The sequence below is a fragment of the Ursus americanus genome, chromosome 13, assembly GCF_024610735.1.
Source record: "Ursus americanus isolate L20-20 chromosome 13, mUrsAme1.1.p, whole genome shotgun sequence".
Lineage (NCBI taxonomy): Eukaryota > Metazoa > Chordata > Mammalia > Carnivora > Ursidae > Ursus > Ursus americanus.
In genome coordinates this window covers 14,829,131-14,845,297 of record NC_142139.1, presented here as the reverse complement: position 1 = coordinate 14,845,297, position 16,167 = coordinate 14,829,131, and the positions used below count along the sequence as shown (strand labels likewise).

The 16,167-nt window shown below is 38.7% G+C and overlaps 1 protein-coding gene across 1 annotated transcript in view; it reads left to right on the top strand.

Moving 5' to 3' along the window:
• TNIP3 (TNFAIP3 interacting protein 3) overlaps window positions 1-16,167 on the top strand; it is a 49,150-nt gene that overhangs the window by 11,498 nt on the left and 21,485 nt on the right. Inside the window, exons 2-6 of the mRNA XM_045798658.2 lie at window positions 4,779-4,865; window positions 8,025-8,105; window positions 9,499-9,564; window positions 11,034-11,165; window positions 13,231-13,359. Of these exons, the coding sequence (XP_045654614.2) occupies window positions 4,779-4,865; window positions 8,025-8,105; window positions 9,499-9,564; window positions 11,034-11,165; window positions 13,231-13,359 (495 nt within the window). The remainder of the gene's footprint in view (window positions 1-4,778; window positions 4,866-8,024; window positions 8,106-9,498; window positions 9,565-11,033; window positions 11,166-13,230; window positions 13,360-16,167) is intronic.

Sequence of the window (16,167 nt, the reverse complement as noted above, 5' to 3'; positions counted from 1 at the left end):
TGAAGGTGAGGGGGTGAGCTGTGTGGATACCTAGGGGAAAGATAGTTCTCAGCAGGGAGAACAAAGAATGTGCATGCCAGGTTCATGGGGCAGCAGTGTGGACAGGACGTGGAGCAGAGTGTGCAGAGGGAGGACTAGTGAGGAAAAAGTCAGAGAAGCACAGGGTAGGGCCTTGTGGGCCACTCTATGGAGTTCTACTTTCACTCTGAGTGACATGAGAAGTCACTGAAAGGTTTTGTGCAGAGGGGTGTCATGAAATGACGTATTTTTAAAGACTCACAAGAGCTCCTATATTGATAACGGATGGGGGAGGGGCAAGAGCAGAAGCACAGAGGCTGTTAAGTTATTGCACCTAAGGGTGGGCGGGGCTTGATGATCAGTCCAAAGCTGCTAAGCACCTTGCCCAAGGTCACACAGCTAGTGAACGGGGAAGCAGGATATGACACAGCGACAGACTTCAGCCACTACTGGACGTTCTCTCAAAACTTGCACGTGAATGAAATCAGGACACAAACATTAAAATTCCCATTTTGAAAAATATGTTTATTTCACCTTGCTGCTCTCTCATTGAATTAGGGCGCCTGTAGGCTCTTGGGCCAATGTGCTGCTCTCCTTTCCGGTATACTTTCAAAATGCCTACAAAATGTTCAGATACATTAGATACGGGTTGTGAGAGAAAGAGGAATCAAATATATCAACTCCCAGATTTGTAATATAGAGCATGAAGGTTGCCATGGACTGTCACGGGGAAGACAAGTTTTTATGGGGAAGATCAGGAAATAGGTTTTATACAAGTGGAGAAGGAGGTGCATCCAAATAGAGACGACAAGTGCCTGGTTAATATCAGTGGTGACTGGTTCATTCGGAGTGCCCTAGACAAACTGATCGGTATATACTTGGATTACTGCAAGCCGTTAAATATTTCGAATACTATTTTTGACGCTATTAAGTGGTATTGCAGTTGTCGACCTCACTCCTTTGGTACGTAATGCATATACCCAGGTTTCTTTTTATGAAAAAGACACTTGGATCGTGTAAAATTCCTCTTCTCAAGGCTCTTCAGTGGCTCCACGGTCTATGCAATAAAGTCAAAATTTCTCAATGTGAAATGTAAAGCCTTTCACAATTTGATCCTGATCAACTTTAGACGAGCTCTACTTTAGTTACCCTGGGCTTGTTAGACTCCTCCGTATTTAGGTCCGTCGCCTCTGTTCTGACCCAAGAGACACCAAGGCCAAGGATGGTTCAGTAATGTTGCTCGCATTACGGCAATTATACCTCAGCTTTCACCATCTATCAAAATCCTATCCACCCTTCAAGGCCCAGCAGAAACTGAAGCTCCTTCCATAACAATTAAGGCTGAGAACGAGCTTTCTCTCCTCTGAATCCTCACAGGCAGGTGTGTGTGTGCACACGTATGTGTGTATAGATTAATTTCATTAGAACCAGGGACCTTTGCTTATTTTCCTTTGGCATCCACTCAGTGCCAAGTGTGAAATCGAAATGATTGATAGCCCTTCCTTTTTTCATATTATGTGTTGCACAGATAATAGGATCGATATCCCTATCTTTAAGATCATATTATTATTAATATCTAAGCTTTTATATGTATTCTCATAGACAGCAAGGAGGACACCATTGTGTCCCTAGGAGGAGGACACTATTACTATTCTCATTTTACAAATGTGGAAGTTGAGGCACGCCTGGGTGGCTCAGTCGGTTAAGTGTCTGCCTTTGGCTCAGGTCATGATCCCAGTGTCCTGGGATTGAGTCCTGCATTGGGCTCCTTGCTCAGCGGGGAGCCTGCTTCTCCCTCTGCTTGTGCTCTCTCTGTCGCTCTCTCTCCGACAAATACATAAAATCTTAAAAAAAATAAAAAATTAAAATTTGATCCAAATTAAGATTGAACAAAATCAAAAAAAAAAAAAAAACAAAAACCAACAAATGTGGAAGTTGAGCCTCAGAGGCCCTAAGCATTATGCCCAAAGTCACAAGTAGTGAATGGTAGAGCCAAGTTATGAGTCCAGATGAGTTGACTCCTGTCAGCCTTTGCATCCCCAGTTGAGGCTCTCAGTCCTGCTGTGATAACACACTCACTTAAAAATTCGTGCAAACAGGTTCAGGAAGCAAAGTAGGGTTTCAACCCTCATTCTAAAAGGATAGCTTAAAAGAAAAAAAGCCATGTTTATTTTACCTGACAAAGAACGCCTCCAAGAATTTATAGAAATGTGATGATCTGTCTTAGACTAGTTTTGAGAGAAGTATCATCAACTCAAATGAGAGTTACAAACCAGTGACTGGTAGTTCCTTGGTCCTTTTTCTTCACCACACCTCTCTCTGTTCATTACTTTCCTCTGTGTAATATTTTAGTCACTTGAGACATGAGGACTCTTCAGAATCCTCTTGGAAACATGGAGTGACGACATGTCTTCTCCTCTGAGGGTTATTGCAGCTAGTCAGACTTGTCACGAAACAAAGCTTGACTACAAGCCAGACTCTTACATGGCTCATGTGAGAAAGCTGGAGGTGAGGTAAGGAGGGCATGTGTAACAGAAAATAGTCAGCTTAGTTCTCAGGCTGGCCTAACGTAAGTTCCTTTTTTCTCAAACTAAACTTGGGGCTCTCCGGAAGAGTTATTGTTAATTCATAAATTACCACACGGCTCTCTGGAACTAATTGAAAATCTGTTTGCTGTTAAACTGCATAGCAGAAGAGGCAAAGGAATTGTCATGAAAAATGCAAAGGTAGAGGATTTTCATTCCATCGTACCATACTGTGCAGCCACAATGAGTGTGCATCGGGATGACCATACGGAGGAGACCCAAGAGACACCAAGGCCAAGGATGGTACTTTCTGGCAAGAAAAGTTCTTTCCCACCACTCCTCTAGGTTAATGGTATCACCTCCACTGGGTTTATTATTACCAAATACACAGATAAGGCTGAAGAGAACCTTGAACAATATATGTATAATTGTGTTGTGAGGGAGGAGGGTTGGAAGAAAATATTTTCATGTTATAGTTTGTTTTTTTCTTTTTTGATGAGCAGGTTTTAGTGTTAATGAAGTGTCAGTCTCCAGGAAATCTCTGCTTATAGCCCCTAAAATCAGATCATATGTGAGTCATAACTCTTACTTTTAGAAATCTGAACAATTGGATTCCCACCTGCATTTTTGGATACTGCCTTAAGGAAACATCACTCCATTTCATTCGAGTGTACCCCCAAGACAGACCAAGAAACCGGCAGAAAACAAAACCGTGTACACATACGCACACGTAGCAGAAAAATCTATGAATTTGGCCTGTAGCTATACATCGATTTACTCATTCAGCAGAATGCGTTGAACACATGCTGTGGGTCACGGTGCTGTAGATATGGAGGTGACCATGCAAACATGCAAATAAACTATTATAAACACTAAGTAAGGGCTCTGCTTGGTTGGTAATAGGAGGTCAAATAAGGTCATGGGCAAGAGAAGCATTAGCCAGATTTTCCATGTCAACGGGTTGGGGGGGGCCCAGAGGAGGGAATGTTCTGGGCAGAGAAAGCAGCTTGTATTAGACACATGGCTTGTTTCAGGAAATGAAGGGGGTTTAGAAGATGGCTAGAGCACAGGAAGAGTGGGGAAGTGGTGGAAGATGTGAAAGAGAAAAAGAAGAGCCAAATCTTAGGCACCCATTATTCTCTTTTAAAAAGTTAGAATTTCTGGAGTTTTGGGATTCATCCCACAAATAAAAGACTATCTCACAGGAAGGTGTGAAAAAAATGTAAACTAAGTGATTGTAAATTCTTTCTTCTCCTCCTTTAGCAACACATTTTTTGCTTTCTGTCTTCTTGGCTCTTTTTTCTCCCTCTCCCCCATGTCCGGAATGAGGCCTTCTGCTCTATCATGACCCATTTGTGTAGCTCCAAGCATGCGTCTTTTCACACTTTTACCTGTATGACCCAGTATTCCATTACCTCAATGCCCGGTAAAAGGATGAGTCAGCTAGTTAACACTAAAATGTTAGTGGAAAAACAACAAGAAAACAACAATGAAACAAAGCAAAACAAAACAAAAAAACATTGAACTGCAAATGAATCATGGAGGAAATCTGGACTTGATCTATGCAAAAGACAGGCTTAAACTTGAGAACCAAGTTTAAACTTTCTGCCAATATAAAAGATAAGCGTTGCCAACAATGCCCGTTTTTGTTGTCATGAATTTTCTCTTTTAGTTCCATAGGAATTAGTAGCACTTACCGAATTGGAATGACTCATTCAGTTCCACACGGCTCAGCGCACAGTTAGAAGGCATTGCCAGAAAATCTTGCCTTTAGGGAAGCAAGTAACCGAGTTGTCAAAAAGTCGACAGTTACCTAATTCTCTGGGAAATACAATGAAGTTATGGCGGTCTGGCTCCTGAGCAAAGACTTGGTTTGCCCAGGCTTTCTGTGGTAACTTCCTCCTCCAGAGAAACTGCCAGTAAAGGAAGAATGACAATTTACTTACTACCATAGGCAAGGCTAATAGGCCTGTCTTAGTCACAGCCGGCCTCCTTGAGACATCCTGGGAAATCCCTATCTGGAGGAGAAGAAAAGTTAAAATCACAGATGCTGTGCTGATGACCTTAGTCTGTGTACACCATATACAGAGACACTGCTGTTCATTTTTAATGGAAAACTATTGCTGTTAGTTTCTATCATGAGTTAACTGTGTGGTCTTTTTAAAATTTTGTCTATTTGATCTCAATTTACAAGATCCCGCAGAAGACATTCTCTTTCTCTTTCTGTCTTCCAAGGATCCAGGAAAAACAGCTTCCACGGTACATCTTGTGCCAGGCACCACTAGAATGAGTGCTGCCGAAGGTTCTACGGAGCATGCAGAGGTAAGAACACATTTCTAGGGGATGAATTGACCGTGTCTAGCATCAGTTGCATTTCTCATGGTTAATTATGCAATGATGAACAAGACTAGAAATGGCTAGTTCACTTTCCCTAGATAATATCTGCTATATATTTTTGATCAATGTTATTTAACAAAGAAAAGGTATCTGGGCGACCATTGCATTTCCTTTGATCCCTCTGAGCTACGTTTCTTCTTTTATGAAGTGAGATTAAATCCTGTCCAAAGTCCTTTCAGCTCCCCAGTTGTGTGGGCTCCATATTTTGCTCTCGATTTAGAGAAATTTAGTTCAATGTAAAATTTAAAAAGAATATTGGTGTAGTTGGAAATAGAACATATTATAGCAAAAGAGTAGCCATAGTAACATATTTATGTATGTACAATTAATACCATAGTTTTTGTTGGGTTGCTGGTTACTGTAACAGATACTTACTTACCAAATGAATGAATGAAAGTGCTTTCTTTAAGTTCTTTTTAGAGATAATTGAGGTATAATAGCAAACTAAGTGGAACTCTTTTGCTCATTTAGATATTTAATTTAGCAGTGTCAGAATTTGAATATCTCAGAAGCTGGTCTGGGTGTTATGGTAAATGAGAGAGAAATACCCAGATACTTTAAGCACAGATTACACTATACAGAGAATAATTGTTCTGTAAGGGGGCCCTCAGTAGAACTGATGACTAAAAATCTTTGTACTTATTGAAACATCAGATACCTTCATTAGCAACTGGAAAGCAAAGCAAATACAAATGGAAAATTCTCCCCAAACTTTGTGTTTGATTGGCTTTGCTTCATTTTACCATTTACCATGGTAACATGTTGATTAATTTCCAGAGAAACCCCTGGTGATACATTTATGGCTTATAGGCAATTCCTATTACTGTGCTTTCCCTGTCTCTCTCTTGCAGATTTAGTATCTAGCTTTTCAGTAACTCTCATTTATAAAATAAAAATCAATGTCCAAATGTTTTACAACTTATTTCCTGAGAAAATTATATATCGCAAAAAAAAAAAAAGCACACTATTTAATTACTCTTAATCTGGATTCCCAGAAGGCTGGGTCATACAAATGCTTGCTGGTCACGGATTTTTTTTGTTGTTGTTCTATATCACAAATAGAGAGGAGACTTTTTGAGGACCCCAAATCTGTGCTTCCACACATGGTCTGGAATAGGATACACTTGAACTTTATATAACTATAACCTCTGAAGTTTATTAAAAATAGAGATGGGATAAATAGGCTGAGCAGAGAGGATTTTTAGGGCAGCGAAACTATTCTGTAGGATACTATAATGTCATTATACATTTGTTCAAACTCATAGAATGCACAACACCAAGAATGAACCTGATGTAAACCACGGATTTGGGTGGTGTGTCAGTAAGGTTCATCAACTGTAAGAACTGTACCGCTCTGGTGGGAGATGTTGATTACGTATACATAAGTATGGGGCAGCAGGCATATGGGAAATCTCTGTACCTTCCACTAGATTTTGCTGTGAACCTAAGCTGCTGTAAAAAATAGTTTATTAAGAAGAAAATGGAGGTGCTATGACTCCCTTTTCAGAATTTCTGTTTCAGTGTTCAGGTGTCCTATGTTTAGCAAGCTCCCACAGTGACTTTCGTGTGTTCTTGTACTAAGAACCACTGGTTTGGAATCTGGTCTCACAGCACCTCTGCTTTGCTGAGCTCAGGACACCCAAAATACAGTTGGCTCACAGCATTTTCCAGATCAAATGTACCTAATAGTCTGTTCTGATGCAGAATGAGTCTAGACGTCCTAATAAAAGGAAAGCCCAATTACAAGACCCAACATATTGTCACCTGGATTTTGATGTTACTTTTAGAACTCAGCTAAACCAGCTTCTTGAGGTCAGAAGCAAGTATAACAATTTTGAATTTATTGACCCACAGAAGATGAGAATCTCTTTTAAAATGTGGTCTTAATTGTATACATGGGTCTGAATAAGAGGAAGCTAAGAAAACTAAGAACAGCATCTAGAGAGATATAAAGAATCATCCAGTCCTAAAACGTTGAGTGAGACATAGATAAGTAAAGATAGAGAAAGTTTAATAAATCATTTCTAATGGAAAAAGTCCTTGAAATCCCATGATGATTGTAAAAGAACACTTCCTATAAATGTTTTTGGCAAAAGCCAACACATTTTGAAAATATTTAATTGTTCATGAATATCTGTAATCAATTTCCATAACTATGAGCCGAAAACTGAATAGCAGACTTAGGACTATCCTCATCACCAGATTCGCTGTACTGTTTATATGACTCGGAGATGAGATGGTAACAAGACTGAAGAGTTAGTATAGAGAAAACAGCACTTAAGTGAACTTTGTTGGTGGTCCATTTAGACAGATGGCCCACAGTTTCCAGAGCTTTTGTGCTTTCTTTAAATAAATACCCCCAATGCTGGAAAAAAAAAAAAAAGCTGAGAAGAAAGGTGGTTAACTTTTTTGCTGTGCCAATGATTTATTATTTATCTAAACTTATAACCTACTGGCTTTATTCAAAGAGCTAGTTAAAATTGCACAATACCAGATAATCTATGCCAACCTCTCTATAACATAATTCTATGATGGACATTGAGAATCAATTTGCTGCTTTTTATTTATATGTATTGGCCTTTTCTTCTTGACGGTTCTATCAGTCCTCTGACTTTTGCCAGGGCCACTCTTCAGATATGGACACATCTACAGAAATGACTTTTTAGAAATGTTTATTACTTAATGTAAATACCCGAAATGTATCCATAAAACTTATCTGGTTTCTATAAGAATTATACTCTTAATTTCTTTTTTTTTTTCTTTTTTGGAAAAGGGTTGAAATCCAAACTCATGAAATCCTAATTTCTTGTTTGCCTATTGTATAGATACATTTGTAATTTATTAGAGAATTATTTGTCAGTTACTTCATATAAAGGAATCTGAAATATAATATAAAGTTTATCCATCAACAGGTCTCTATGAGGGACTATGGTGTGAGGATTTGTACCACTAGAATAAGATATTTTTATGAATCACAACAGGAGAGCTGGTCAAATGCATGGAGTTTGTGAAGGACAACATTTCTCCTGCTTGTTATGTCTCCTGCTTATGTTATATTTTGTTTCACTCTTTTTTTTTTTTAAGTGTGATCAATCATCAAGCAGAAAGAACTTGACAAATTCTCTTGAACAAAAGATAAGATGCTTGGAAAAACAGAGAAAAGAGGTAATTTAGAAATATTGGTTGAAGCAACATATACCATGATTTAATGTTAAGAATAAAATAGAATGTATATCTAGTGTCTCTATTTTTGTTATTGGGTCACAGTATTTATCTCTAGGATATTGGACAGCATTATTTTGAGAGCGAGTGCTTTTTTCTTATGCACTTACATTTCTCTTACTCAACTGCTCAGTTTTTGTGTAAATGAGTGAAAAATGACAAAATCATAAATCCAATAAGTATAATATTAATTTTCTCAAAACTTAGATGTTTCCTCCACATAGACTATGTGAGCTTATCACGTGTGCCGTTATGCCTTGCAACCTGACACCTGCCTTCTACTCCTCGTTGATATTGCATAAAATATTGTGCCCTTCTGGAAAATTATCTGAACGATAGCAGAGTAATGTTAACATAGCATAGAAATGTTAATCTTTAAAATGCTAACAGATCAGATATCCTTATATAGTAATATTATATAGTCTATACTAAATACCCATATCTATTTCCAGCAGAAGATTTACCTAGTGACTGCCTGTCTGGATTAGATATTTTGTTTCATAATAGGAGAATATCTTGCTTCTTTTTAGTCATCGTGACTATCTTCTTGATCTCTGTCCCATATTGAAAATGTTGGAATTTCTCTTAATGGAGGAAGTACAGAAGTTACAGTTCTTCCCTTCCAAGAAAACTAAAACACAGGTCATAGTGTTTTTTCTTCCTTTTATCTAGAAAATAATTTTAAAGCTTCCAAATCACGGCCTACATTAGTTCTAAATATTGTCTTATGGTAAGACTATTATTTCTTAAAAATCTATACTTTGGAAAAATGATATTATCCATTCATTGAGTATACATTACAAATCATGTGTTGATATTAAAAAGCACACTATTGCAAGCACATTGTGGTCAGTTATTGTGATTTGGAATTTGTTAATATAAATTCTTCATTTAAAAAGCTAGAAGAAATATTTCATTGTAATAATCAATGTAAGCATATAGAAAAATATGGAAAGTTTTGAAAAAAGACCCTTCATGTATTAATAAATCTTACAGAAAACCATCAATAGGCACAAATTTTTACTGGATTTTGATTGGGTTAAACGAAGATGAAAATTCAAATAACTAAGCAAAGTTGAAAGTTGCTAATAAATGGTTCAGTTGACTAGTCAAGATATACCGAAGACTTAATAGTTTTTCATATATGAGCCAGTTATGAAAATGGGAAAAGTGTACTCAATTAAATCATCCCAGCCCTACCAGTGCTTGGTGAAAGGAATACTGTCTTCACCCATGGCTTGCAAGATCTTAGTAACCCAAAAAAGTGATTTCATTTCTGCCAAATTTCCAAATGGGCAAAAATCCATACTGATTTACCAAATTTTAATAATTTCAGCTCCTGGAAGTTAACCAGCAATGGGACCAACAATTTAGAAGTATGAGAGAGTTATATGAAAGAAAGGTAAACACCTCTCTGCTTAGTATTTGCTTTGGATCAATAAGCTGGGGGACCAAGTCTGTGAAGATTCTCACTGATTTCACTGCAGGTTATTTGTGGCTAGCCAACTGCTGAAAACTGATGGGGGGAGGTGCTGAGCGTATTATTGGCCTCTTGGTACTGAAGATTAATGAAGGATATCAGTGAATTATCTTGAGCACAGCAAAAAAAAAAAAAAGAAGGTACTAAATATAGCCTCTTGACAGGTCGCTGGAGTTCTTATGCACACATTTATTTTAGCTCACAGAATCTCCTGGCTTTGGCTTTGTTCCTAGCAGCCATGAACACACAAGGTTATATGTGAGGTGAGAGATGGTTTAAAGTTCACACTGTTTTACACAAGGCTAGTTCTCTCATTCTTTAATTAGATAGCATAAGCTATTTGTACAGATAAATAAACAATGGTAACAGTAAAAGTGTGAGGGGAAGTGGCACATCCCTCTTCCCCCCAAAAGTATGTTTTCTGTCAAAGAATCTTTTGTTTTGGTGAGAAAGTTTTTGGAGAGAATACCTTTTAATAGGTGAATGTCAATTTATCATTTTAATTTATTCCACGTTCAAAGAGAGAAAAGGAGAAAGTAAATTCCTCTAAATAATTCAGAATTAAGAAACCTGACCACAAGTGAGTAACATAGCTGTATTGCTCTATTCTTCCCCATTTTGATAGGCAGAAGTATTAAATTTAGTTAGTGCAGGAGAATGTTCCTATTAGACCAGGCCGTGGTCAGGCCACCCTGTTATATTTGGTCTCCAAATTTTAAAGAACATGGTCCCAGAGAAAACGTTTAAGCGCTCAGGAAGAACGACAGGCAGGTGTGTGAAGACCCCGGGTTAACAAGGGGCATCTTTGATGAAGCACCCTTTTGTAAGGCTTCTCAACTAGACCACCGTCACTGTGAGGACTAACTTGGCATTTCGTAGCGGGTCAAACATTGCACATAACTGATGAGTTAAAAGCCGTGTCTTTTTTTCTGGTGTAGGCAAATTACTCTCTACCCCTCGCTGTTGCCCTTTTCATGGCAGGAAAAGGCACATTTCGAGAGAGTTAGGAATAGAATGATAGGCCCAGAAGTGTGTTACCCCCCTCCCCCGTCTAAATTCTTAAATCTTTATTCCCTGGGAAGTGGTGTGGTTTGGAGAAAGGAGGGAAGGGGCTGAAGGCTGTTTCGGGGGTTTGCTTTTTCCCGTAGAGCAAGCTCTTTTTTAAATGCACTTGTGGTCTTTTCAAAAGGGGATGACATAATATAATAATAATAATAATAATAATAATAATAATAAACACAAAAGGGGATGAGAAATAGAACCTCTCCTTAGGGCCCCTTCCAGGGGGCGTGTCTGTCCCCGAGTGCACGGGGTGGGAATAAGTCCAGGAGGAGGGAGGGGGGTGTGAATTTCAGAAGAGGTTTCTGCAACTCTGTAAACGACTTCCTCAGATTGCAGAGCTGAAAACGAAACTGGACGCCACAGAAAGATTCCTCAGCACGCAGGAGAAGGAGCGGCAACAGAGTCAGAGAGAGAGCGACAAGCTGCTTGACCTGACCCGCGAGCGGCTGCAGCGCCAGGAGGTGGGCGGGGCTCGCGGAGCCACCTCCCGCGCCCCAGGGCTTGAGTACACGTACCCCACACCTGTGTGCGAGGGCGGGCGGGGGCTTGCGCAAGTCCCCAGAGCCACAGAGTAGGGCCAGTTCACAATCAGAGCGAGGGCCATACCCTGCTGGCTTCCTCCTTTGTTGACGAAGTGGGTATGCCCACGTGTGCCAGGCTCTACCGGCAGAGAGAGCTGATCCAGAGATTTGGAGCTATCTTTCTAGCACATTTCAACCTAGAAGATTCATTTTACTCTTTTGCTTTTACTCATATATATTATTTTATTACTAGTGTTAATAATAATAGGCCGATACCTTGTATTTGTACAGCTGCTTTTCAGCTTACAGAGTTTTACAAATAAGTACTTGCTTTGTCATCATAAAAATAAAACATTTTTAAAATGACCTTACCCTGATTATCTCATCTAACAAGCTCAGCCCATCTGTGAAGAAAATATTATTTTTGCCATTTTAAAGATAAGAAAGCTGAGAGGTGACGAGGTTGCATGACTTGCCAACCGTGCCAACCTAGTACTTGGGAAAATGGGACTTGGACCCCGTCTCCAGAGTCTAAGTCTCCATTAATTCCTGCTGAGAGCAAGATGGTGGTCATGAAGGCGACAGGCTTTTTCTAGAATACTCTTGGTTTTGCTCTTAGTTATGGGGCTTAATGGATATTGTAGAAAATGGGAGAAAAACCTTAAGCTCTAACGGACCCTCATTTTTTTTACATATGTTAAGAAAAAACAAGAACTGTAATATTTTCAGGTGAAGTCTTGTGACTGCTATTGTGAGGCGTTGGCTGTATTTTAACACATGCACCGATCCTAAGGCAACGTCTCAAATCAGTGCAGGCAACTGTCAGTGTAGGTTTTCCTATTTTGTGAAGGGTACCTCTGCCTCAGTGAGTCAGAGGAAAACAAACAAGGTTTAGCAACTCTTGTGGTCCTGGAGCAGTCCCTTCCTTTTCCATTCAGACCCTGACCAGGAATCATGGCAATTGTTCCTTCATGCAGTTGGAACCATATTCGAGATGAAGTCCTTTTCTTTTAAATTATGCCAAGTTAGAAAATGATTCATTCATTTTCTAAGTGTATTATGAGCCCACTCTAAGTAAAAGCAAATAGAAATATTTTTACTTAAAAACAAAAAAACCAAACAAACAAAAATCAGCTGAAGTGGATATCTTAAATCTAATTATTGTATTGGGAAATACTAATCATTAAAGGAGCATACTTTAACATATATATTAGATATTTTCTCATCTAGATTTACCTATATTCTGGAATATTTCTTTTTATTAGGTTAAAATCTGAATGCCGTTAGGAATCCAATTCACTCCACAAAAAGTTTACTATCTAAAATACAAATTAAGAATTAGAAGACAGATGTCTGAATCCAGAACGCATAGTGTCAAAACAACTAAACTTGCTTCAGTTATTTAAAACACAGGACACCTTGAAGGTTATCTGGAACATGGAGGAGTGATGGCAGTTGGACTAATTGATCTGTACAATTGTTTTTCTTTTTTTGATCTCTATCTTTTAAGAGTAATAATCACAGCAATATGGTGCTCTGAATAATTGTCTGTGGTGAAGGCTCTTATCTGCCTGAAGTATTACCCTCTTCTCCCTCTCTTCAGTCCAGAATGATGCCGGCAGAGTTGGATTTTGAGATATTTTGTATATTTTGTTGCAATGATACTTTTTTTTTTCTTTTTAGAAGTGTAATTACTTTTACTAAGTCATTTATCTGTCACTTCGTAACAGTACATGGGAGCTAGCTTATTCAGTAGACCCATTTGACTCTTGAAAGTGAGGATTGGGATTTTGAGCTTTTTCCGGCATCATGAAACTAAGTAGCATTAAGGATTAAAGAAAGATTTTTCTCTATCCTGTCTTCTACCTAGAGAATATTGCTTAAATGGAACATGAAATGAGAGGCTAGCAGGCCCTGTTTTTGTTGTATTTCAGAAGTATTTCTACAATATTATGTCCTCTGAATTTTACTGATTGCAATTTTGTCTTCTTGCTGTTTACTTCAGAAGGAAAAGGAGAGCCTAAATGAAGAATTACATGAATTGAAGAAAGAAAATAAGTTTTTGAAAGAAAAAAATGCTCTTGTGAACAAGAAGAAGGAACATTACGAATGTGAAATAAAACGCCTCAATAAGGTATCAGCCAGGTCAAGCTGGGGAGATGGAAGGAGAGGTCCCTGTATAAAGAGCGCGTTCCTACCTGAGAGGCACAGCGACATCTGGGCTGCGGGGCTGCTCCTAGTCTTGCGAGCTCCCACAGGAGCTTCTCTGTAATTTTATCAATCACTCCTGTCTGCTTCTTTCAGCCAAAATTGACTCAGGAGGCTTTAAGGAATTAGTGTCCCTGCAAAAAATCACCGTGAAAAAGAGAAACGAGGAGAATTGTTAGAAGACAGAAAGAACTCTTTATTTTTTTAGTCCAAAGAACCACATAAAGCAAGTGGGTGTTTGTGAACGATAGCATACCTCTTGGTCAACCGCAGAAGTTTCCTGAGGAAACAGGCTGCTCTTTAAAATCATCACTCTGGAACTGGCTGTGAGGCAGACTGTATGGGATCATGCTAAATGCCAACCCCAAGGCTGAGACGGCGGCCTTCCAGAGAATAAGCCTAAAACTCACCTTTAATTGGGGTGTGGGGCCTGGGGTGGGGGTTGGAGGGGCAAGTCTGTGAGAAAAACACAAGTGGTTAAATGCGTTTGCTTCCACTTAGCTATTCAAAGGGGCTGCCTGTGAATTGCTGCCAAAGGATGACCAGGGAGAGTTTGTGCATCTGTGTGTGCGTGTGTGTGTATCTGTGAGAGTTTTATGCGCTCACAGCTTAATTTTCCCTGGGAAGGGATTGCTGACTTGTTCAAGGAAACAAATCCTTTGCTGTTGGTTTTTCAGAGAGCCACATCAGATGTAGACCGTAGGAATACTTGTAGTACATGTTGAATCAAGTTATTCATCTCTCAAGTTAGATATTTCATTTTTTTAAAGATTTTATTTATTTGACAGAGAGAGAGAGAGCACAAGCAGGGGGAGCGGCAGGCAGAGGGGGAAAATCGGCTCCCCGCTGAGCAGGGTGCCCGATGAGGGGCTCCATCCCAGGATGCTGGGATCATAACCTGAGCTGAAGGCAGACACTTAACCGACTGAGCCACCTAGATGCCCCTCAGGTTAGATCTTTCTTGACTGAAGTAACAGAAATTTCCTTCTAAAACAAGAGTGGGTGATTGGCCTTGAAAAAGTGCTCAGTGCCAGTATTTTGGACCTTGCATCTTGTAGTTAACTAGTGTTCAGAGGATCATTAAAAGATCCAGAGTGTTAAGTTTGTGCCTGTAGAGCTGACAGGATGCTTTACAAATGTGCCGCTATACTCGGTCTGTTCATGAGGCAAGTTACTGGTCAGGAGAAAATGGCAAAGTAGAGACTAACTTCATAAACAATGTACTTCTCTATCCTCTAAGAGAAGAAAACAATATTCAGAGACACAAATTCAGGGCAAATAAATTTTCCCTTTTATTCTCTGTTGGAAATCTCCACAGATGACTTAGAGGAACTAGCATTGAGATTGTATTTGAAATCTTCCCCATTTATGCTATATTGTTTGATAAGTTTTCTCCTGTTCTCTAACTCATTTCCGTAAATGTTGGCACAAGAATATAAACCCTGTAGAAATTAGAACAGCCAAGAACTCTGTTGTTTGCTCATGTCTATGTGTACCCTTCATTTTTGTCTATCTGTCTCTATAGTTAACAGAGTGTTTTTAAAGTCAGTAAAAAATTTTTAACCCTTGTGATTATAATAAAATTGAGAAAATGAAAACAATTAATTTGAATAAAATTCAGGCCTTTCTACAAATGTCACCTTCTCAGAGGATTTTTCTGGCCATCCTAATTAAAATTACATACTCCACCTCTGATATTTCCTGTTTTAATGTTTCCTTGGAATTTATTTTTATCTGATATATGTTCAGTGTCTCCTTTTGCCAAATTTGTTTCCTGTCTCCTGATCTTGATTGTAAGCTCCATGAGGGTAGGAGTTTTGCAGAACTGACTTCTCTATTAGGCTAGTAGGCACAGTATTGAGGACTCATGATATTTTTAGTGGCCTATTAATATGCTTAATTTCCCTTAAAATCAGGAGAAAAAAAATGAACCTTTAGGTTGAAAAAGACATTTTCATATTAATATTAACATATTCTTTATAAGAACACAGTTATAAAATACAATTTTAATATGTGTTTATTTGAAGGCATGGATTCACACATACAACAGTCACAGTGTGGCTGAAGCTTTTCTGGTTTTTTCACTGCTGTATTCTGAATGCCAGCAACAAGGCCTTGCTCACAGTATGTTCTTAAATATCTATTGAACGGATGAATTAGTTAAATAACTTGGCTAGTACAATAATATGTCCAATAGCCAATTCTGGCCCCGAGTTTCCTGCTTTAGCAGGCAAGATGCATTACTTATGACTAGTGAAAAAAAATACAAATAAAAGGGCACTTCAAGGCAGAAAAGATTTTGTCTGCCACATCTATACCTTAAAGTGTCATTTAGAAAACATAGCTATAAAGTGATGAGCTATGAAAAGTTTTTTTTTTCTCATTTAGTGCATGTATTTTAGTATCTAATGAAATGTAAGATATTCAATTTTACACTGAGACTTGACTTTTCTTTCCTTTTCTTTTCTTACCACTGTAATAAATAGAAGTTACTCGAAATGTTGATCTGGGTAGCTGCTTGTGCATACCATCCATCACAGCACGGAACCTGGGGCCCACCCTCCTTGCACAAGCAGACTGCCTGCTGACCCATTCACTCAGCAGAAATTTGTTGCATGTCAGTTTAGTAATTAACATATGGTTTTCAGAAGTTCACACAACTATGTGTACTCAAGTCAACTTATTTGCTTTGAAGGAAATACCCAAGGGCATTGTTTTCATTGAGTTCTTCAAG